Source organism: Triticum dicoccoides, chromosome 1B, assembly GCF_002162155.2.
Source record: "Triticum dicoccoides isolate Atlit2015 ecotype Zavitan chromosome 1B, WEW_v2.0, whole genome shotgun sequence".
NCBI lineage: Eukaryota > Viridiplantae > Streptophyta > Magnoliopsida > Poales > Poaceae > Triticum > Triticum dicoccoides.
The window spans coordinates 1,143,100-1,166,198 of NC_041381.1; the positions used below are offsets into that span (position 1 = coordinate 1,143,100).

General features: G+C 47.8%; 1 protein-coding gene across 1 annotated transcript; it reads left to right on the plus strand.

The window, feature by feature from the left end:
• The first annotated feature begins 8,138 nt into the window (after positions 1-8,138).
• On the plus strand, positions 8,139-11,895 carry LOC119314847 (glycosyltransferase-like At2g41451). Its single transcript, XM_037589539.1, has 11 exons — positions 8,139-8,488; positions 8,589-8,738; positions 8,837-8,889; positions 8,987-9,095; positions 9,210-9,344; positions 9,424-9,468; positions 10,018-10,205; positions 10,306-10,447; positions 10,541-10,587; positions 11,243-11,330; positions 11,428-11,895. Exons 1-11 carry the CDS (start codon positions 8,168-8,170, stop codon positions 11,710-11,712), a joined length of 1,563 nt encoding a protein of 520 aa, XP_037445436.1. The 5' UTR covers positions 8,139-8,167; the 3' UTR covers positions 11,713-11,895.
• Positions 11,896-23,099: the final 11,204 nt, after the last annotated feature.

Here is a 23,099-nt window from a genome sequence, read left to right on the forward strand (position 1 = left end):
GACTGGACATGAACAATTTTGTGCTTGAGAAGACGTTCAACATGTTTTTGAAACTGAACAAAAATATCAAACACATCAGATTTGCGTTTAATAAGGTAAAGCCAGGTAAAGCGACTACAAGCATCAACGAAACTGATATAGTAATTATGACCACTGACAGAAGTCTAAGCAGGACCCCATACATCTGAAAACACAAGTTCTAAAGGATGTTTCACCTCACGACTGGACTCTGAAAAAGGAAGTTGATGACTCTTCCCTTGCTGACAAGCATCACACACTGCTACATCTTTATTACTAGACAAACTAGGAAGCTCATGACGATGCAAAATATGACGGACAATAGGTGCATGCCACTGTGACGGAGAGACCCGAACTCCACTGAAAACACGGGCGACGCCAGGATGCTCCAGACGGTAGAGGCCCTGGCACAACCGCCCACTAAGAAGAATGTCCCTCGTGCCCCGATCCTTAATAAAAAGATCAAAAGGGTGAAATTCACAAAGCACATTATTATCACGTGTGAGTTTAGGAACTGAAAGAAGATTACGGGTCACAGATGGAACTCGAAGAACATTGCGAAGCTGAAGACTCCTATTGGCATGTCTAGTGAGAAGAGATGCTTGACCAATATGAGAGATGTGCATACCTGCTCCATTGGCGGTGTGGATCTTGTCGGAGCCATGATAGGGTTCACGAGTGTGAAGCTTCCCCATCTCGCTGGTCAGATGCTCTGTCGCCCCAGAGTCCATGTACCAGTGTGGATCGATGGAGTAGGACTGAGTGTGTCCCTGTTGCTTCTGCGGCGCGGGACGATCAGCCATGGCGACCTGACGGGCATTGTTGCGTGTATCTTTGCCGTCATTGCCAAGACCAAGGAAGCTTCGCTGGAAGCGCTTATGACACTTGGAGGCCCAGTGCCCATCGCGGCCACAAAGTTGGCACACACGTGGACCGCCAGCCCCCGGTAAGGTCGCAGTAGGTGGGGGGGCCGAGGCGGGCGACGGTGGCAGCCCCACGGGAGACCGGGGTGATGAAGAAGAGCGGCCACCCTTGGTGGCAGCGTTGGCCGAGAGGGAGCCAGTGCCCCTGGAGCGGCGTGTCTCGACCCGTTGCTCAGTGAGAAGGAGCCGAGAGAAAACCTCGTGTGCCAGCATGGGTGTCGAGTTGCCCCGCTCGTTGATGATCTCGACTAAGGCATCATACTCCTCATCAAGACCATTGACAATAAACGAGTTGAACTCGGAGTCGGTGAGGGGCTGTCCAATGGAGGCCAATGTGTCGGCGAGGCCCTTGACCTTGTTGTAGAACTCAGTGGCAGTGGAGTCAAGCTTCTGACACTCTCCAAGCTGACGACGGAGTGCAGAGACACGAGCCTGGGACTGCGCTGCAAAGGTTCGCTCAAGGATGGTCCATGCCTCATGAGACGTCTTCGCGAAGACAACAAGTCCGGCAACTGCCGGCGAGAGCGACCCCTGGATGGAGGAGAGGTTCGCCTGGTCCTGCCCCGTCCAGACGCGATGGGCCGGATTGTAGACCGGACCGTGCACGGTGTCTACCAGTGCGGGTGGGCAGGGAAGCGATCCGTCGACGTAGCCTAGCAGGTAGTGACTCCCCAAGAGCGGGAGAACCTGCGTACGCCAGAAGATGTAGTTGTCGGCGGAGAGCTTGATGGTGATGAGATGACCGAAGTGAAACGGCGGCGGCGAAGACGATCCCATCGAGGGGGCTGCCTGGGGTGCAAACACCATGGAGGCAGCCGGAGGCACCGAAGCCGATGCGGGAGGAGGCGGGACCGCAGCCAGGGCGGACGCCGCAAAGCTCGCGGCCGGGTCGGACGCCGCAAGGCCCGCGGCCGGGGCGGACGCCGCCAACCCCGCCAGCGGGGCGGTGTGATTCGCTTGCGGCAGGAGCGGCGGGACGACGCCCGCGGAGTCCGCAGCGGACGGCAGCGCCGCGGTGTGGACCACGAGGTCGCGCCCAAGCGAGGGCGCCGGCGGCGTGGAGTAGACGGAGCCGATGCTCCTGGTCCCGATCGGAGCCGGAACGGCGACGGCATCGAGCGGGAGGTTGAGCAGAGCCGCAAGAGAGGCCGGGAGGAACCCCGCAGCAGTGGAACCGGTGGTGGCGGCGCTCGACATGGCGGCGGTGAAGGCGGCGGCGGCTGCGGCGGCGGTGCGGGTATTAGGGTTTGGAAGCGGAAGCGATCGTAACCTAGCGTGATACCATGTAAGACAATAAGTTTTGGGGGAACCAGCATAACCCTCTAGGGGTGGCTTATCTCATTATATATAATGGATGTGTTACAATACGTACAATATACGTACATAAGTACAGAAGCTATACATAGTCTAACAGGCCTGCAGCCAAGTTTCGACATGCCCCCTCCGACTCTCAGGAAGCCGACCACGCCATAGAGCGGCGTCCTCACGGTAGCATCCAAGCACACGCTGCAAAGACGGCTGCTGCCGCTGGAAGACCACAGCGTTCCTGTGTTTCCAGAGTTGCCAGCAGCACAGTAGAGCGAACTCCACCGCCAATCCGGTCACCGCACTCACCGCGGTGGCAAGGCTAGGCAGCCCGCACACCCTTACCCCATCAGTGTTGACGCCCAGCTTGTTCCAGAAGGCCCCCGCGAACGGGCAGGCGAAGAGCATGTGGTCGGCCGTTTCCAGGGGCGCAGCGCATAGCGGGCAGCCGGCGTCCGCCGCGGCGACGATGCACTTGCGAAGCAGGACGTCTCTAGTGTGTATACGCCTCTGGACCAGCAACCAGCTGAAGAACTGCACACACGAGGGGATCCGCGCGCCCCAGATCATGTCCGCGAAGCCAGCCCGCACCCCGCCAAAACGCAGCAGCCGGTACGCGGCACTGGACGACGGAGAATTGCGTGGCGCTGCAGCATGCCGCAGTTGCCTCGTGTCCTCCCCCACACCGGGGGGAGCCGCCACCAGGAGAGCCGAAACGGCCTGTAGTTCACGCTCGCCCGCCCTGGTCAGTCTGGGGACCAGACAACCGGCTAGGCCACGCCGGCGGACCTGCCAAACGGTCGCCTCGCCGTCCGTGGCATGTGAGAAGAGCAGTGGCGGAGCTAGATAGAAACGTTTGGGGGGGCCGAAACAGAAAATTTTCTGTAGCGAAGAACTAACGAGAGAACAAATTTATAATGTTATAGTCCAGTTCAATCGACCATTGACCAACTATCACTTAGAGAGAAAAATATATAGTGCCATCACCAAAAAAATTCCCAATTAGATCAAACCACACAAGGAAACAACAACAAAAATTGACTCATATTGTACAGCAGTGTTGGTGTACAGGCAACATTTACAGCTTTAGAGACTTCAGACTTCATACTTAGGCTGTGCGTCGCGTCGGGGGCGGCTGGTTGAGATGAAGCATGAAGATGGGCTGGTTCGTTGATGCACTGTGCTGCACTGTTCGTTGTTGTACTGTTCTAAGCAATATTCTAAGCCGAGCTGCAGGGGCCACTGCTACCTAGTATTGAAAAAAGATCGTTTGGGCTGGGGGGGCCACGGCCCCCTCAGGCCATAACGTAGCTCCGCCGTTGTCTACCTCCCCTTCCATCAGCGTTGCTACTTTTGGGAGAAATCACATCCTGACGTCGTCAACGGACATAAATTTGCCATGCAGCTGGCACCTCAACCCCGACAAGGTGTCAGTGCCGGCGGTGCCCTAATGTGACCGTGCGCTGATGGATCAGATCCGCTGCAGCCATGCTAAACTCCCGCCCGAGCTCTACCGCCCGCCCCAACTACGCAGTGGTTTCGCCCAACTAGAATGCTTGGTTCGCAACCGGCCATGACGAGGCTAATTGATTTGACGCCAACAGTTGGCATGCCAAAATTTGGCAACTTGCATCATCTGCTTGATCTCCTTGACTCGCGGTCCCACTGCCGACAGGTTCCTGTTCGGGTCTCCCAGCATGCTCACGGCCACCTTGCTGTCCGTCTCGAGGTGTGATTTCTGGACATTGATCTCCCTAGCTAACTCGACCGTCCATCGATATGCCATTAGTTCCGCCGTCTCGGCGTCCGCAACTCCGCCGAAGAAGTTGCATGCAGCCGCATGGAAATCGCATTGGTTGCCTCTGAGGACACGGCGCCGTCGAAGTTAGCTTTGACCCATCCTGACTCCGTAGCAGTAACCACTTTTGCGTCAACTATCTCCTGGGAGCGTGCATTCCATATTGTTGTTATAGATGGATGGAAAACCCTATACGACGCACGATGCGCCATGTTACCGAGCAATCTCACAGGGTTCACAAGGGAGCGTTGACCTAGGCCGAGGTTCCTAGCTGGTTTTTTTCGGTTTTTGAACATTTTTTATAAACATGAATAATTTTATACACACGCAGACTCTCATACATACGCGCACAAACTCATCCCTGTGAACACACGCACGCACACCCTATCCTTATTTTTTTGATATTGACGAAGGACATATCTCTTCTCCCCCCCTTCATCCATGAGCGAGAATTTAGTTTATCAGTGTTGCACCAATCCATCCATGGTGTCCATGTTGTGCTCCTACTCCATCTCCATGCCTGCCTCCCCTCCTCCGCACCAACACAAATTCCTACAAAGAAGAAGCCTGGATTTTTTTTGTGTGGAAACATTGACAAATATTTTCAATGCTTGCAAAATGTGACCATGAAATGTCATCCATAGAAGTCGTGGGGAAATTCAGCACTTCAAAATGCTTTTAAAAATAACATTTTCAGATCATCAAACTTTTTCTCACGACTTCCAGAGATGTCATTTCATGATGAAATTTTGCAAGCATTGAATTTTTTTTAGTGTTTGCTACAAACAAATTTTAGATTGTTTTGACTTTTTTTAGATTTTACTGTTCATCCGAGCTCATATGAGCTCGAGTTCAGATACTCCGCGTTCACAAAACATAGCATAAAGAACTTGATAAAAGTTACAAACAAAACAATAACATCACCACGGTGAACGGCAAGAGTGGCAACTTAGGTCCATTGTCTCCTTCTCCTGGACTGCATGTCGTGAACTCCCCGTCGGTGGTGATTCCAATTTGAGACATTCCGAGTCAAGAGTGTGAAGAGAGGTTTTGAGGAGCAGGGTTGCGGCCGAAGAAGACGACCCCTTTTCATGGTTGGTCCTTCGGCTCAAGATCACGGGCCGTTAGCTGATGAGTCGGAGCGATAAGTAGGTGGAACGTGTGAGGTTGCAACTTATGGAGCTCATTTTCGGCTCAATGCGGTCATGGAAATGCGGTAGCTCTTGGAGTGCGAGGTCGGTTCCATTGTAGGCTTTAGCGGATATACCTAGGGCTCGTTGATGGAGTGCACCATGACACAACAACGATTGAAGAATGTTTGATTGAGTAAGAGCGACAATAATACAACATTATTTCACCATGCGCCAACACACCTCCTATCAAAAGCAAATAAAGGTGATCCTTCTTTTATATAAATTTGGTTGAAATATGGTTATCCAACCCACTCCATCGTTTCCAACCAACAACAAAAACTGGCTACTACCACTGACCTCATGTTTGCGAATGTCCCCAGCCAACTCAACCTTGCCCGCGAATCAAACACCACCCCAGTGGTTAAGAGTGGGGTGGTGTTGGACCATGCAGCAGGCAAGCATTGCGAGTGTGCACCCAGATGAACTATAGGGTCATGCTAGGAGGACTTGACCAATATTTGACTGATATTTTTCTTTCAAAAACCGGGTATTAATTCATTTCGTAGTTCCAAAAGGCAACCATTAATTAGATAAGAAACTTGCCCTAGAAACAATAGTACCGCGAATAAGCCGGACCCTGACCCAAATCCATCCACGAATTAATCGACGGCATTGAACCCTAATAAAATGCAATCTAAAATCACACAAAACTAAATAAAAAGCCGCAAACCCATTTCCTTTCCTTTCCTTTTGCAAAAGGTTATGCCAACATTTGGTAGTAATTCATTTCATTTCAAATAGCCAACGTTCTACAGTACTATATGGGTTACTCTGACAAACAAAATTCAAGATGAATAACACACGCTGAAGAGGATAGAGAGCGCTAGGGCTTCATCGTGGACGGGAGGGCAAACCCACTCGCAGCACCGTGCCGGCCCATTTTTCCAGGCCTGTTTTCATCAAAGCTTCACAGTTCGGCCTCGTTTGGAACGCACTGGGGAAAAAGAACGTTTGTCTCAAAAAAAAAAAAAACGTTCCCGGCATCTCCATTGCAAGACGCTTCGGTAGAAGCTTAAGAAGGAAATTTTTTTTTCCTAAAATAAAAATTATGCTAAGCGCCTCTGTGACCCAACGCTTGACGCTAACTAATCGTGAAACCGGCCAGAAATCGTTCCTACTCGATCGTGCGGGAAGGAAAAAATAGCTTTTGCACTAGGCTAACTAAATTTATCATGTATACTACAACTTTCGTTAAGAACAAAACATAGCTTAAGCAGCTTCATAAAAGTTTCAAACAAAAAAGGTAACATCAGTCCTCGCTGAGTGCGGCTAATCTGCACCCGAGCTCATATGCTCCCGCATGAACAGTAAAATCAAAAAAAAATTTAAAAATTCCAATTTTTTTTGAGAGAAACATTGACAAAGTTCTAAGTGCCTACAAAAATTCGTCATGAAATCACATTCCTAGAAGGCGTGGCAAAAAAACAAAAAAAATACTCTGAAAAAGCTACTTTCAAACACATTTTGAAGCATTGAATTTGTTTTTTTTTTTGCCACGCCTTACAGGAATGTGATTTCATGATGAATTTTTGCAGGCACTTAGAACTTTTGTCAATGTTTCTCTTAAAAAAAATTGAAATTTTTTGAATTTTTTTCGATTTTACTGTTCATGCGGGAGCATATGAGCTCGGGTGCAGAATGGACTTTTCGGTCCTCGCTTCGTTATCTCTCCGCTATCCAATTTTCCTCGACTACATGCCATGAACACCGTATCGGCGACAATTCCAGGTTGGGTGATTCTGAGTCAAGAGGGATGGTTTCGGTGAGCAGAATTGTGGTGGATGAGGATGATCCTTTTTCCCAGATTGGTCCCTCGGCTCAAGAACACAGCCTGCCGGCTGATGAGATGGAGCGATAAGCTGGTGGAATGTGTGAGGCTGCAACTTACAATGGCTCGTGAGCTCATTTTTCGGCTCAATGCGATCATGGAATCACGGTACCTCTCGAAGTGCATGCGCCGGTTCCATGCCAGGGTTAAGCAGACATACACAAGGCTCTCATTGATGACATGGTAGGCAACAATGATTTGAGAGTGTTTTGTTGAGTGAGAGCGATAATAATCTTTAATCTGCTTAGTAGTTAACGGTGTGCTGATGTTCGACCATGCTGCCATGGCCAAAGCCGCCTTCAACCACTTTAGGCTGGTCACAGTAGGGAGAAACTTAGGAATAACATCACACGCTCCAATACAACTTTGCTTATGTGGCACATATTTAATGAAGAGAGATGTGCTTGTGGTAACTAGCTAAGTTACCGGAACATCACACATTCCAAAAAACAATGAGTCTATAACCTAATAAATACATCGTTGCATGACACTACATAGATGTTCCTACCCACTATGGAGGTAGTAACATAGTCTAGAAAAATATGTAAGTTACTAGCTTATGTTCTTGCCCATTGTGACCAGCCTTACTGCCATGGTTGAAGCCGCCTTCAACCACTTTAATCCGTCTCTCATTACAGGTGAGCATCGTGAGTCTTGGACCTAGATTTCCTAGGCTCATGTTTGGAAGGCTGGCCACTTAGGCTAATTTTTATTGCTATTCTTCTTTCAAAAATCAGGAATTAATTCATTCCATCATTCCAAAAGGCAACTATTAATTAGATAAGAAAATTGAAACAATATTACGGACGAATGTGCCGGACCCTGACCCAAATCGATCGATGAATTAATTGACAACATTTATAACCCTAATAAAGTGAAACCCAAAATCACACAAAACTCATAAAAACAGCAAAGCCCATTTTTTTTTTCCTTTTGGCAAAAAAGGTTATGGCAATATTTGGCAGTAGTAATTCATTTCATCGTTGGAAAAAGGCAACCATTTACTTATGAAATAAGATAAAATCACAGCTAAAGAGGAAAAAAAACGGTGGGGATGCGGCGGACCCGGCCCGAACCCACGGATCGATCGCACTCGGAAGGAATGCCGGCGCCGGCGCAGGCTCCGTCCGTCGCCGGCGGCGCCGGCGGCGCGGCGTGGCGCCACCTGCTCCTCCTCCTCACCGCCCTCCCGCTCGCGCTCGCCCTCCTCGCGTTCGCGCTCCAGTGGCGCGGCGGCGGCGTGGACGACGCCGGCTCCCGCTGGCCGGCTCGCCTGGCCGTGCCGGCGCCGTCGAGGCTGCAGGCCCTCCACTCCTCCGCCGCGTCCTGCGTGGAGGTCCTCGCCGCCTCCGCCGGCCCCGCCTTCCCCTACCTCCGCGGCTGGTCCTTCCACTTCGACGCGCCGGACACCCACCACCCCAAGGTACCGCCTTTCCCAATCTCGCCTCCGTCCTCTTCCTCGCCGGCCGCCGGCCGATGTGCCTGGCCTAGGCAATGATCTTTCGCCCTTGGTTGGCTGCCAGGTGTGCGTGCAGACGAGCACCTCCGCCGGCCTGGACCAGATCCTGCCGTGGCTCTACTACCACAAGGTCGTCGGCGTCGCGCACTTTCTGCTCTTCGTCGAGGGCAAGGCCGCCAAGCCCAGCGTCGCCGGCGTCCTCGAGTCCATCCCCGTGCGTTCCTCGCCTCATCAGTTTTCCACAAATCCAGTGCCAATTTGACTCTGCTTGTTTGTTCAGAGTCTGAATCTCTGTCTCTGTTCCTCTTTCAGGGGGTGAAGGTGGTGTACAGGACCAAGGAGCTTGAGGAGCAGCAGGCCCGGAGGTCCGAAACAATCTTCGCCATCCGCGTGCCCCGTCAGCCTATACGCAAATTCATTTCGATACCCATTCTTATGATGCATATTATATTTCACCTGCAGCCGCATCTGGGACGAAACCTGGCTATCAGGATTCTTCTACAAACCCTGCAACTACGAACTGTTTGTGAAGCAATCGCTCAACATGGAGATGGCCATTGTGATGGCCCGGGTACGCATGTTTGTTTGTTTTCGGCTTATCACAAGTATTACTTACTAGTATTCAGTTAGTGTATCGTACTGTATTTATTATAAACAAAAAAAAATTATTACTTCTTCGTGGTAGGAATCTGGCATGGACTGGATAATGCATCTAGACACCGATGAGTTGCTATATCCCGGTGGAGCTTCCGAGTATTCCATCAGACGCCTGTTAGCCGACGTCCCCGAGGATGTTGACATGGTTATCTTCCCTAACTATGTAAGTATGCTGCTGCTCCTAATTATGCCCGCCACACTTCTTATGCATAGTAATTGACTTGCATGTCTGCGCTCTGCAGGAAAGCAGCGTCGAGCGTGACGATATAAAAGATCCATTCAGCGAGGTAAACATTCTCTGTCATTAAGAACATAATGCCATCAAGTTCCGTTTTGATATAACGTTGGCTGATGGGATATGAATTCTGTTAGTTCGGTTACATCGAAAGTCTGATACTCTGATATTGTTGTTTACATAATTACATTTGCTTGGAAAATTTAGTTTCGCGTTGCCCTGTAATCTGGTCCAACTTCCATTTAGCATAGTATCCTTGAATTAAGTTTTACCTGTTTTTCTTAGTGTAGACTATGAGCCTAGCTTATTTAGCAAATTATTGCAAAAGAAAAGGGAAGCGAATGAAAAATAATTTAAGTCCTCCGATATGTGCAACAATTCAGTTCTAACAACAGACTATGCTTTTGGACATTCTTTGCTGTGTCTAGCCTTTTTTTTTTCCAATAAACTGTACTAGTATCTTGCCATCTTTAGTATGAAAAAGATAATCTCATATACAACTAGTGATCAATCATGGTTGTTATGTGGATACTTCACCAATTACCATGGGTTTCTTGCGTGCTCCAAACACCTAATCTCATCCTGAGCAATATCTTACCAGGTGTCTATGTTCAAGAAGAATTATGATCATCTCCCCAAAGATACTTACTTTGGCATGTATAAGGAAGCAACAAGGGGCAACCCTAACTATTTCATTACTTATGGGAATGGAAAATCTGCTGCACGAATTCAAGATCATCTCCGTCCAAATGGTGCGCACAGATGGCATAACTACGCAAAGAGCCCAAAGTAAGGACCTTTGCCCATATTTTCCATTTTTTTCAGAACACCACACGTGAGTCTCCGAGTGGAATTGATTTTTACAATATTGTTGGCTCATAACTAACAGTGAGATCAAGCTGGAAGAGGCTGCAGTTCTGCACTATACATACACCAAATTTTCGGACTTAACATCCAGACGTGATCGCTGTGGATGCAAACCTACGAAAGAAGATGTTAAAAGATGTTTCATGTTGGATTTTGACAGAGCAGTAAGTAAAGCTATTCATGTTAGTTCTTCCTCTTGCATGATTTAGTTTGCTATTGTTTCTGCTACAATCTGACTTCCAACATTTACTATGCAGGCTTTTATAATTGCGTCAACTGCTAGTGAAGAGGATATGCTTCGCTGGTAATTTTCATGGTCTCCTTCATATCATAAATTCTGTTCTAACTTGACTCTATTAATCTAAGCCATCAAACAAAAACACTTTCTGATTTCTAGAATGTGCCATCAATGATACTCTGACGGCAAATATACTGTCATGGACATTTACCCGTTCTCCAATTCTTCACTCTGACGCTAATATCTGTCATGACCACGGACATATATTAATAAAGTATAGTTTGTAGTGAATTTGGTGATACCAATTTCATATGGCAATTTATTTTATTATTTATTCATGAGCAGAACTAAGATTTTTTTAATCATCGGGCACTCTTGAGGAGCATAATGCAACAAATCAGGAATAGATAGCTACTGCTACCACCCCTTATAAAACGACTGGAATGGTCACGAAAATTTTGTTTTCTTTTGGCCAGACAGGCAATGATATATTTGAGCATTTATCATAAATTCAACTAAAAGATGATCTATATCAGGGTAAACAAAGAAATCAAATTCCCATGAGTTTTATCAATTCACGCCGTAACATGAAAGTATTAGCTGACGTTAATGATTCCCAGTTGGCCATTTATGTTTTCTTTTCAGAGATGTGGTATTCTCCGCAATAATCCTAGACATCCAACATCTTAGTATGACTGTTGACTGGCTGCTCTTGTGTCAGGTACAATGAACGCGTCGTGTGGAACGATAAGCAGCTCAATCTGAAGCTTCTGCGAAAAGGAGTATTGACTCGCATCTATGCCCCAATGGTACGCAATAAATAACTATTAGCCACATTATCAAAATGTCAGTCATATGTAATACAGTAATATTCATATACTTGACACGTGTGCCTTGTTCTGTCAGGCGATCGTGCAAGGCCTGCGGGAGTCTGGCGTCTTCACCTCCGTCATCGCAGCAGCGGTGGACAACGGCAAAGTTCAACTGAAAGAAAGCGTTGACAGAAACAGGACCGGTTCTGACGACCCTGAAGATGGACCTAGGACATTCGTGGCAGCTAACGCTCGGAAGATCTTGAGCGTCGTCGAGCCTGCCCCTGCCCACAGGGACAGGGATAGTGGCGCATCCGCTGTCCCCCCTTTGTCGCCCCCGGGTTTGGATGACGCGCGAGGGGAGGTGCTGGCTAGGTGATGACTTGGATCATCAGGATGAAAGAATTCTTTTTGCCCATGTAGGTTGGTCAGGTAGTGAGAACAACATGATCATGGATGGGCCATCTAGGGTCAAATATGTTGATGATCAAAGGACATATGTTATATCGAGGATATATGTAATCATGGCTGGTCAATATATAGAGTGATTTTTGGCAGGGCATATTATGTGCACCCATTTTTTGTCAGTATTTAGTAGTGCAAACAAGATGATGCTACATATTATTTATATAGAAATTAAGAAACAGTAAGAGGGAACTTCCGATGAATTTTACAATAGATTTCTTCCTTTCCGCCACAACTATTTTTATTTTTATTCTTTTTTTTAAGTTCACGAAAATCTTTTAAATTCTCCAAATTTTTTTCAAAAAGCGTGAATTTTTTTCAAATGATGATTTTTTTTCAATATGTGAAATTCTTTTGTAAATTTTGGTTTTGTTTTTACAAATTGGTGAACATTCTCTTAGACCATGTACTTTTTTTTTTGAAACTGTGAACATTTTTTAACACTCACAAACAATTTTTTAAAATAGTGAACATTCTCTTAAAGCATGAGCATATTTTCGAATTCGCAAACATTTTCTTGAACTCATGAACATTTTTAAAATTCAAGACTAATTTTTGAAACAATGGACATTTTTTTACAAATTCGTGAACATTTTCGAATTTGTGAACATTTTTTTGAAATCATAAACATTATTTTAAATTCATGAATATCTTTAAATATGTGAATATTTTTTTTACAAATTCGTGAACATTTTTCGAATTCCGGAGCATATTTTTGAATTCGTGAGTGTTTTATTCAAAATTAGCATTTTTTTAATTATGACCTTTCGATATCCTAAATTATTGAAAAAAAGAAAAGGAAAAGAAGAAAAAAACAGGCGGCGCCCCGGCCGCACATGGGCCGGCCTAGAAGGGTGCGAAGAGGGACCGGTGGGTGTGTGTTCGCTTCCTTCGCAGCGCGTGCTACGCTATATAGGAGTGAGTAACTAGTTGACGAGCGCTTTTTTGAGAGCCTCGCAGCGATCACTTGCGGATGGGATCAAAATTTATTTTCGCACGCGTTCTCAGCTTTTTCATGTCCAATAAAATGGCTTACTTTCGTGAATCTACAGTGGCCTTCGGGGGGAGGATCGATCCGGCCGCGTGTTGAAGGGCGGGTTGGCGTTGGCCGTGGATCCGGCCGATGTTCCTTATGTGGCTAGATGTGGACCAGATTTTGGTGCTCTCTTTCACTTGCCACGGCGAAGATCATGGGTGCTTGGTAGTTGTGTGCCCAAGGCGGTATGCAGCAACACAAGCGCTTGTAGTTTTTTTCCCCTTGCTATGCTTCAATCTACGAAAATGTTAACGCCCACACGTGTGGGCGTTTGCATGTCGGCCACACGCGTGGATCCGCGTCTGTCTGTGAGCGCAAAATTTTTGGCATATTTTTAGTGTCAAGTAGGACTGGCCTGGTGTGTGGGCATTCATCCGGTCGCCCACACGACCGCTTTACCACACAGGAGGGGTTGGTGTGTGGGCGTTGAGCAGTTCGCCCACATGTCACTTTTCCACGCACGCACAAGAGCTAGTGTATGGGCATTTGCCATCTTGCCTACACGCCCGTCTCATCTCCCACACCCAAGTTTCCACTTGTCATGTATTTTGCAGTGTACATGGCAACTGTCTATGTGCTTTATAAGCAGGTGGCAACTCTTTTTTTATACCCGAACATGTCAGTTGCCACTTTTTTGCAGAGTACACGCCAACTTCCCTAGTGTGCTGTCGATGGACATGTAAACGCACCCCAGGGTTAGTCAATCGTGGAAATCACTCCGGGATCCCAAAACAGTGAGTAGTAGTCCAAGAAACGGGCCAGAACCGACCCAAACTGTGAGCCCTGATGACCAACACGTAAGCACACCTTGGGGTTCAACAACCATGAAAATCACGCTGGGACCCCAAAACGGTAAGTAATAGTCCATGAAAGAGCCCAGAATCGGACAAACCTAGGATTATTGATGAACGATACATAAACGCATCCCGGGGTTTATCAATCATGAAAATCGCTCAGGGACCCCAGATCAGCGAGTACTAGTCCACAAAACGGGTCAGAATCGGCCAAAACTATGAGTGTTGATTACCGACACGTAAATGCAGCCCGTGGATCGTCAATCGTGGAAATTGCTCTCGGACCCCAAAACGATGAGTAATAGTGCATGAAATGGACCACAATCGGCCAAAATTGCGAGTGTTGACGATGGACACGTAAACGCACCCCAGGGTTCGTGATCGTGGAAATCACCCCGGGACCCCAAAACAGTGAGTAATAGTCCAAGAAACAGGCTAGAACCAGCCCAAACTGCGAGTCCAGGCGACCAGCACATAAGCACATCTTGGGGTTAAACAACCATGAAAATCACTTTGGGACCCAAAACGGTGAGTAGTAGTCCATGAAAGAGCCCAGACATGGACAAACTTAGGATTACTAAACATAAACATACCCCGGGGTTTATTGATCGTGAAAATCGCTCAGGGACCCCAAATCAAAGAGTAACTGTCCACGAGAAAGGACAGAATCGACTAAAACTGTGAGTGTTGATGACCGACACATAAACACACCCCGGGAATCTTCAATCGTGGAAAGCACCCTGGGACCCCAAAACGTGAGTAATAGTGCATGATAGAGCCCAGAATGGGACAAACCTAGGATTATTGATGAACGATACACTAACGCACCCCGGGGTTTGTCAATTATGAAAATCGCTCAGGGACCCCAAATCAGCGAGTACTAGTCCACAAAACGGGCCAGAATCGGCCAAAACTATGACTGTTGATTACCGACACGTAAATGCAGCCCGGGGATCGTCAATCGTGGAAATTGCTCTCGGGCCCCAAAACGGTAAGTAATAGTGCATGAAACGGATCACAATCGACAAAAATTGCGAGTGTTGACGACGAACACGTAAACGCACCTCGGGGTTCATCATCGTGGTAATCACTTCTGGACCCCAAAAAGTGAGTAATAGTCCCAGAAACGGGCCAGAAGAAGCCCAAACTGGGAGTCCTGACGACCAACACGTAAGCACACCTTGGGGTTCAATAACGAAGGAAATCGCTTTGGGACCCCAAAACGGTGAGCAATAGTCCATGAAAGAGCTCATATTCGGACAAACCTAGTATTATTGATGAACGAGACATAAACGCACCCCAGGGTTTGTCAATCATGGAAATCGCTTAGGGACCCCAAATAAGTGAGTAATAGTCCATGAAACAGGCCAGAATCGTCCAAAACTGTGAGTATTAATGACCGATACGTAAACGCACCCCGGGGATCGTCAATCCTGGAAATCGATCTGGGACGCCAAAACGGTGAGTAAGTGCATGAAACGGACGAGAATGGCCAAAATTGTGAGTGTTGACGAACAACACGTAAACGCACCCCGGGTTTCGTCAATTGTGGAAATCACTCCGGAACCCCAAAACAGTGAGTAGTAGTCCAAGAAATGGGCCAGAACCGGCCCAAACTGTGAGTCCTGATGACCAACACATAAGCACACCTTGGGGTTCAACAACCACAGAAATCGCTTTCGGACCCCAAAACGGTGAGTAATAGTCCATGAAAGAGCCCATAATTGGACAAATCTACGATTATTGATGAACGATACATAAACGCACCTCGGGGTTCGGCAATCATGGAAATCTCCCAGGGAATCAGTGAGTAATAGTCCACGAAACGGGCCAGAATCGGCCAAAACTGTGAGTGTTGATGACCGACACGAAAACGCACTCCGGGGATCGTCAAGCGTGGAAATCGCTCTGGGACCCCAAAACGATGAGCAATAGTGCATGAAACAGACCAGAATCAACCAAAATTGCAAGTGTTGACAACGGACACGTAAACGCACGCTGTGGTTCGTCATCGTGGAAATCACTTCTGAACCCCGAAGCAGTGAGTAATAATCCAAGAAACAGGCCAGATTCGGCCCAAACTGCGAGTCCTGACGACCAACACGTAAGCGCACCTTAGGGTTCAACAACCATGGAAATCGCTTTGGGACCCCAAAACGGAGAGTAATAGTTCATGAAAAAGCGCAGATCCGGACAAATCTAGGATTATTGATGAACGAGACATAAACGGACCACGGGGTTCATCAATCATGGAAATCACTCAGGGACCCCAAATCAGTTAGTAATAGTCCATGCAACGGGCCAGAATCGGCCAAAACTGTGAGTGTTGATAACGGACATGTAAATACACCCCGGGGATCGTCAATCGTGGAAATCGCTCTGGGACCCCAAAACGATGAGTAATAGTGCATGAAACGGACGACAATAGGCCAAAATTGCGAGTGTTGTCGATGAACATGTAAACGCACCAGGGTTAGTCAATCATGGAAATCACTCCGGGACCCCAAAACAGTGAGTAGTAGTCCAAGAAACGGGCCAGAACCGGCCCAAACTGCGAGCCCTGACGACCAACACGTAAGCACACCTTGGGGTTCAACAACCATGGAAATCGTGTTGGGACCCCAAAATGGTGAGTAATAGTCCATGAAAGAGCCCAGAATCGGACAAACCTAGGATTATTGATGAACGATACATAAACGCACCCCGGGATTTGTCAATCATGGAAATCGCTCAAGGACCCCAAATCAGCAAGTACTAGTGCACAAAACGGGCCAGAATCGGCCAAAACTATGAGTGTTGATTACCGACACGTAAATGCAGTCCGGGGATCATCAATCGTGGAAATTGCTCTCTCGGACCCCAAAACAGTGAGTAATAGTGCATGAAACGGACCACAATCGGCCAAAATTGCGAGTGTTGACGACGGACACGTAAAAACAACCCAGGGTTCGTCATCGTGGAAATCACTCCGGGACCCCAAAACAGTGAGTAATAGTCCAAGAAACGGGCTAGAACCAGCCCAAACTGCGAGTCCAGGCGACCAACACGTAAGCACACCTTGGGGTTCAACAACCATGGAAATCACTTTGGGACCCAAAACGGTGAATAGTAGTCCATGAAAGAGCCCAGAATTGGACTAACCTAGGATTATTAAACATAAACATACCCCGGGGTTCATCAATCGTCAAAATCGCTCAGGGACCCGGAATCAGTGAGTAATTGTCCATGAAACGGGCCAGAATCGGCCAAAACTGTGAGTGTTGATAACCGACACATAAAGGCACCCCGGGGATCCTCAATCGTGGAAATCACTCTGGGACCCCAAAACGTGAGTAATAGTGCATGAAAGTGCCCAGAATCGGACAAACCTAGTATTATTGATGAACGATACATAAACGCACCTTGGGGTTTGTCAACAATGTAAATCGCTCTGGGACCCCAAATCAGCGAGTACTAGTCCACAAAACGGGCCAGAATCGGCCAAAACTAGGAGTGTTGATTACCGACACGTAAATGCAGCCCGAGAATCGTCAATCGTGGAAATTGCTCTCGGACCCCAAAACAGTGTGTAATAGTGCATGAAACGGAGCAAAATCGGCCAAAATTGCGAGTGTTGACGACGGACACGTAAACGCACCCGGGGATTTATCATCGTGGTAATCACTTCTGGACCCCAAAAAAGTGAGTAATAGTCCCAGAAACGGGCCAGAATCGGCCAAAACTGTGAATCCTGACGACCAACATGTAGGCACACCTTGGGGTTCAACAACCATGGAAATCACTTTGGGACCCTAAAATGGTGAGTAATAGTCCATGAAAGAGCTCATATTCGGACAAACCTACGATTATTGATGAACGAGACATAAACGCATCCCAGGGTTCGCCAATCATCGAAATCACTCAAGGACCCAAAATGAGTAATAGTCGATGAAACATGCCAAAATCAGCCAAAATAGTGAGTGTTAATGACCGATACATAAACACAACCCGGGGATCGTCAATCCTGGAAATCGATCTGGGACCCCAAAACGGTGAGTAAGTGCATGAAATGGACGAGAATTGGCCAAAATTGTGAGTGCTGACGACGAACACGTAAACGCACCCCGGGTTTTGTCAATTGTGGAAATCACTCCGAGACCCCAAAACAGTGAGTAGTACTCCAAAAACAGGCCAGAACCGGCCCAAACTGCGAGTCCTGACAACCAACACATAAGCACACCTTGGGGTTCAACAACCATGGAAATCGCTTTCGGACTCCAAAAACGGTGAATAATAGTCCATGAAAGAGCCCAGAATCACACAAACCTACGATTATTGATGAACGATACGTAAATGCACCCCGGGGTACGTCAATCATGGAAATCGCCCAGGGACCCCATATCAGTGAGTAATAATCCACGAAATGGGCCAGAATCGGCCAAAACTGTGAGTGTTGATGACCGACACGTAAACGCACTCCGGGGATCGTCAAGCGTGGAAATCGCTCTAGGACCCCAAAACGGTGAGCAATAGTGCATGAAACGGACCAGAATTAGCTAAAATTGCGACTTTTGACAATGGACACGTAAACGCACTCTGGGATTCGTCAATCGTGGCAATCACTCCGGGACCCCAAAACAATGAGTAGTAGTCCAAAAACGGGCCAGATCCGGCCCAAACTGCGATTCCTGACGAGCAACACATAAGCACACCTTGGGGTTCAACAACCATGGAAATCGCTTTCGGACTCCAAAATGGCGAGTAATAGTCCATGAAAGAGCCCAGAATCGGACAAACCTATGATTATTGATGAATGATACATATACGCACCCCGGGGTTCTTCAATCATGGAAATCGCCCAGGGACCCAAAATCAGTGAGTAATAATCCACGAAACGGGCCAGAATCGGCCAAAACTGTGAGTGTTGATGACCGACACAGAAACGCACTTCGGGGATCGTCAAGCGTGGAAATCGCTCTAGGACCCCAAAACGGTGAGCAATACTGCATGAAATGGACCAGAATCGGCTAAAATTGTGAGTGTTGACGATGGACACGTAAACGCACCCCGGGATTCGTCAATCGTGGAAATCACTCCGGGACCCCAAAACAGTGAGTAGTAGTCCAAAACGGGCCAGAACCGGCCCAAACTGTGACTCCTTATGACCAACACGTAAGCACACCTTGGGGTTCAACAACCATGGAAATCGCTTTGGGACCCCAAAACGATGAGTAATAGTCCATGAAATGGCCCAGAATCGGACAAACCTACGATTCTTGATGAACGATACATAAAGGCACCCTGGGGTTCGTCAATCATGGAAATTGGTCAGGGACCCTAAACCGGTGAGTAATAGTCCATGAAACAGGCCAGAATCGGCCGAAACTATGATTTTTGATGACCGACATGTAAACGCACCCCGGGGATCGTCAATCGTGGAAATCGCTCTAGGACCTGAATACGGTGAGTAATAGTGCATGAAACGGACCACAATTGGTCAAAATTGCTAGTGTTGACGATGGAGTAGTCCAAGAAACGGGCTAGAACCGTCCCAAACTGCGAGTCCTGACGACCAGCATGTAAGCACACCTTGGGGTTCAACAACCATGGAAATCGCTTCGGGTCCCCAAAAAGGTGAGTAATAGTCCTTGCAAGAACCCAGAATCGGACAAATCGACGATTATTGATGAACGATACATAAACGCACCCCGCGGTTCGTTAATCATGGAAATCGCTCACGGACCCCAAATCAGTGAGTAATAGTCCACAAAACGGGCCAGAATCATCCAAAACTAGGAGTGTTGATAACCGACATGTAAACACCCCCCGGGGATCGCAAATCGTGGAAATTACTCTGATACCGACATGTAAACACCCCCCAGAGCAATAGTGCATGAAACGGACCAGAATCAGCCCAAATTGTGAGTGTTGACGACAGACACGTAAACACACCCCGGGGTTTGTAAATCGTGGAAATCACTCCGGGACCCCAAAACAGTGAGTAGTAGTCCAAGAAACGGGCCAGAACCGGCCCAAACCGCGAGTCCTGACGACCAACACGTAAGCACACCCTGGGGTTCAACAACCATGAAATCGCTTTGGGACACCAAAATAGTGAGCAATAGTCCATGAAAGAGCCCAGAATCGGACAAACCTAGGATTATTGATGAACGAGAGATAAACGCACCCCGGGGTTTGTCAATCATGGATATCGCTCAGGGACCCCAAATCAGTGAGTACTAGTCCACGAAACGGGCCACAATCAGCCAAAACTATGGGTGTTGATTAACGAGACGTAAACGCAACCCGTGGATCGTCAATCATGGAAATTGCTTTTGGACCCCAAAACGGTGAGTAGTAGTGCATTAAACGGACCAGAATCAGCCAAAATTGCGAGTGTTGACGACGGACACGTAAACGTACCCCAGGCTTCGTCATCATGGAAGTCACTGTCGGACCCCAAAACAGTGAGTAATAGTCCAAGTAACGAGACAGAACCAACCCAAACTGCGAGTCCAGGCAACCAACAAGTAAGCACACCTTGGGGTTCAACAACCATGGAAATCGCTTTGGGACCCAAAACGGTGAGTAATATTCCATGAAAGAGCCCAGAATCGGACAAACCTAGGATTATTGAACATAAACATACCCCGGGGTTCATCAATCGTGGAAATCGCGCAGGGACCCCAAATTAGTGAGTAATAGTCCATGAAACGGGCCAGAATCGGCCAAAACTATGAGTGTTGATGACCGACACGTAAATGCACCCTAGGGATCGTCAATCGTGGAAATCGCTCTGGGACCCCAAAACGGTGAGTAATAGTGCATGAAACGAGCCAGAATAGGCCAAAACTGTGAGTGTTGTCGTCGGACACGTAAACGCAACCCAGAGTTCGTCAATCATGGTAATCACTCCGGGACCCCAAAACAGTGAGTAGTAGACTAAGAAACGGGCCAGAACCGGCCCAAACTGCGAGCCCTGAGGACCAACACGTAAGCACACCTTGGGGTTCAACAACCACGGAAATCGGACAAACCTACGATTATTGATGAACGATACATAGGCACACCCTAGGGTTCGCCAATCATGGAAATCACTTAGGGACCCCAAATAAGTGAGTGATAGTCCATGAAACACGCCAGACTCGGCCAAAACTGTGAATGTTGATAACCAACAAGTAAATGCACCCCTGGGATCATCAATCATGGAAATTGCTCTTGGACCCCAAAACGGTGAGTAATAGTGCATGAAACGGACCAGAATCGGCCAAAATTGCGAGTGTTGACGATGGACATTTAAACGCACCCCGGGGTTCGTCAATCATGGAAATCACTCCTGGACCCCAAAACAGTGAGTAGTAGCCCTGATGACCAACACGTAAGAACACCTTGGGGATTAATAACCATGGAAATCGCTTTGGGACTCCAAAACGGCAAGTAATAGTCCACGAAACAGGCCAGAATTGGTCAAAACTGTGAGTGTTGATGACCGACACGTAAGCGCACCCCAAGGATCGTCAATCGTGGAAATCGATCTGGGACCCCAAAATGGTGAGTAAGTGCACGAAACGGACGAGAATCAGCCAAAATTGTGAGTGTTGACGATGGACACGTATACGCACCCCGGGGTTCGTCAATCGTGGAAATCACTCCGGGACCCCAAAACAGTGAGTAGTAGTCGTCCAAGAAATGGGCTAGAATCGTCCCAAACCGCGAGTCCTGATGACCAACACGTAAGCACACCTTGGGGTTTGACAACAATGGAAATCGCATTGGGACCCCAAAACGGCGAGTAATGGTCCATGAAAAAGCCCAGAATCATACAAACCTAGGATTATTAATGAGCGAGACATAAACGTACACCGGGGTTCGTTAATCATGGAAATCGCTCACGTACCCCAAATCTGTGAATAATAGTCCATTAAACGGGCCAGAATCGGCCAAAACTGGAATGTTGATGACCGACACGTAAACGCACCCTGGGGATCACAAATCGTGGAAATCGCTCCGCGACCCCAAAAAAGTGAGCAATAGTGCCTGAAACGGACCAGAATCGGCCAAAATTGCGAGTGTTGACGATGGACACGTAAACGCACCCGGGGTTCGTTAATCGTGGAATCACTCCGGGACCCCAAGACAATGAGTGGTAGTCCAAGAAACGGGCCAGAACCGTCCCAAACTACGAGTCCTGACGACCAACACGTAAGCACACCTTGGGGTTCAACAACCATGGAAATTGCTTTGGGACCCCAAAACTGTGAGAAATAGTCCATGAAAGAACCCAGAATCGGACAAACCAACGATTATTGATGAACGATACATAAACATACCTCGAGGTTCATCAATCGTGGAAATCACTCAGGGACCCCAAATTAGGGAGTAATAGTCCACGAAACGGGCCAGAATCGGCCAAAACTGTGAGTGTTGATGACCGACACGTAAGCGCACCCCGGGGATCGTCAATCGTGGAAATCGCTCTGGGACCCCAAAACAGTGAGTAATAGTGCATGAAACAGACCAGAATCGGATAAAATTGCGAGTGTTGATGACGGACATGTAAACGCACCCCGGGGTTCGTCTTTGTGGAAATCACTTCTGGACACGAAAACAATGAGTAATAGTCCAAGAAACAGGCCAGAACTGGCCAAACTGTGAGTCTTGACGACCAACACGTAAGCACACCCTAGGGGTCAATAACCATGGAAATCGCTTTGGGACCCCAAAACGGTGAGTAATAGTCCATGAAAGAACCCAGATTCGGACAAAGCTAGGATTATTGATGAACGAGACATAAACACACCCCGAGGTTCGTCAATCATGGAAATCGCTCACGGACCCTAAATTAGTGAGTGATAGTCCACGAAACGTGCCAGAATCGGCCAAAACTAGGAGTGTTGATTACCAACACGTAACTCACCCCGGGGATCGTCAATCTTGGAAATCGATCTGCGACCCCAAAACGGTGAGTAAGTGCATAAAACGGACGAGAATCGGCCAAACTTGTGAGTGTTGACGACGAACACATAAACGCACCCCGGGTTTCATCAATTGTGGAAATCAGTCTGGGACCCCAAAACAGTGAGTAGTAGTCCAAGAAACGGGCCAGAACCGGCCCAAACTACAAGTCCTGGCGACCAACACATAAGCACACCTTGGGGTTGAACAACCATGGAAATTGCTTTCGCACCCCAAAACGGTGAGTAATATTCCATGAAAGAGCCCAGAATCGCACAAACCTATGATTATTGATGAATGATACATAAACGCACCCCGGGGTTCGTCAATTATGGAAATCACCCAGGGACCCCAAATCAGTGAGTAATAATCCACGAAACGGGCCAAAATCGGCCAAAACTGTGAGTGCTGATGACCGACACGTAAACGCACTCCGGGGATCGTCAAGCGTGGAAATCGCTCTAGGGACCCAAAACGGTGAGCAATAGTGCATGAAACGGACCAGAATCGGCTAAAATTGTGAGTGTTGACGATGGA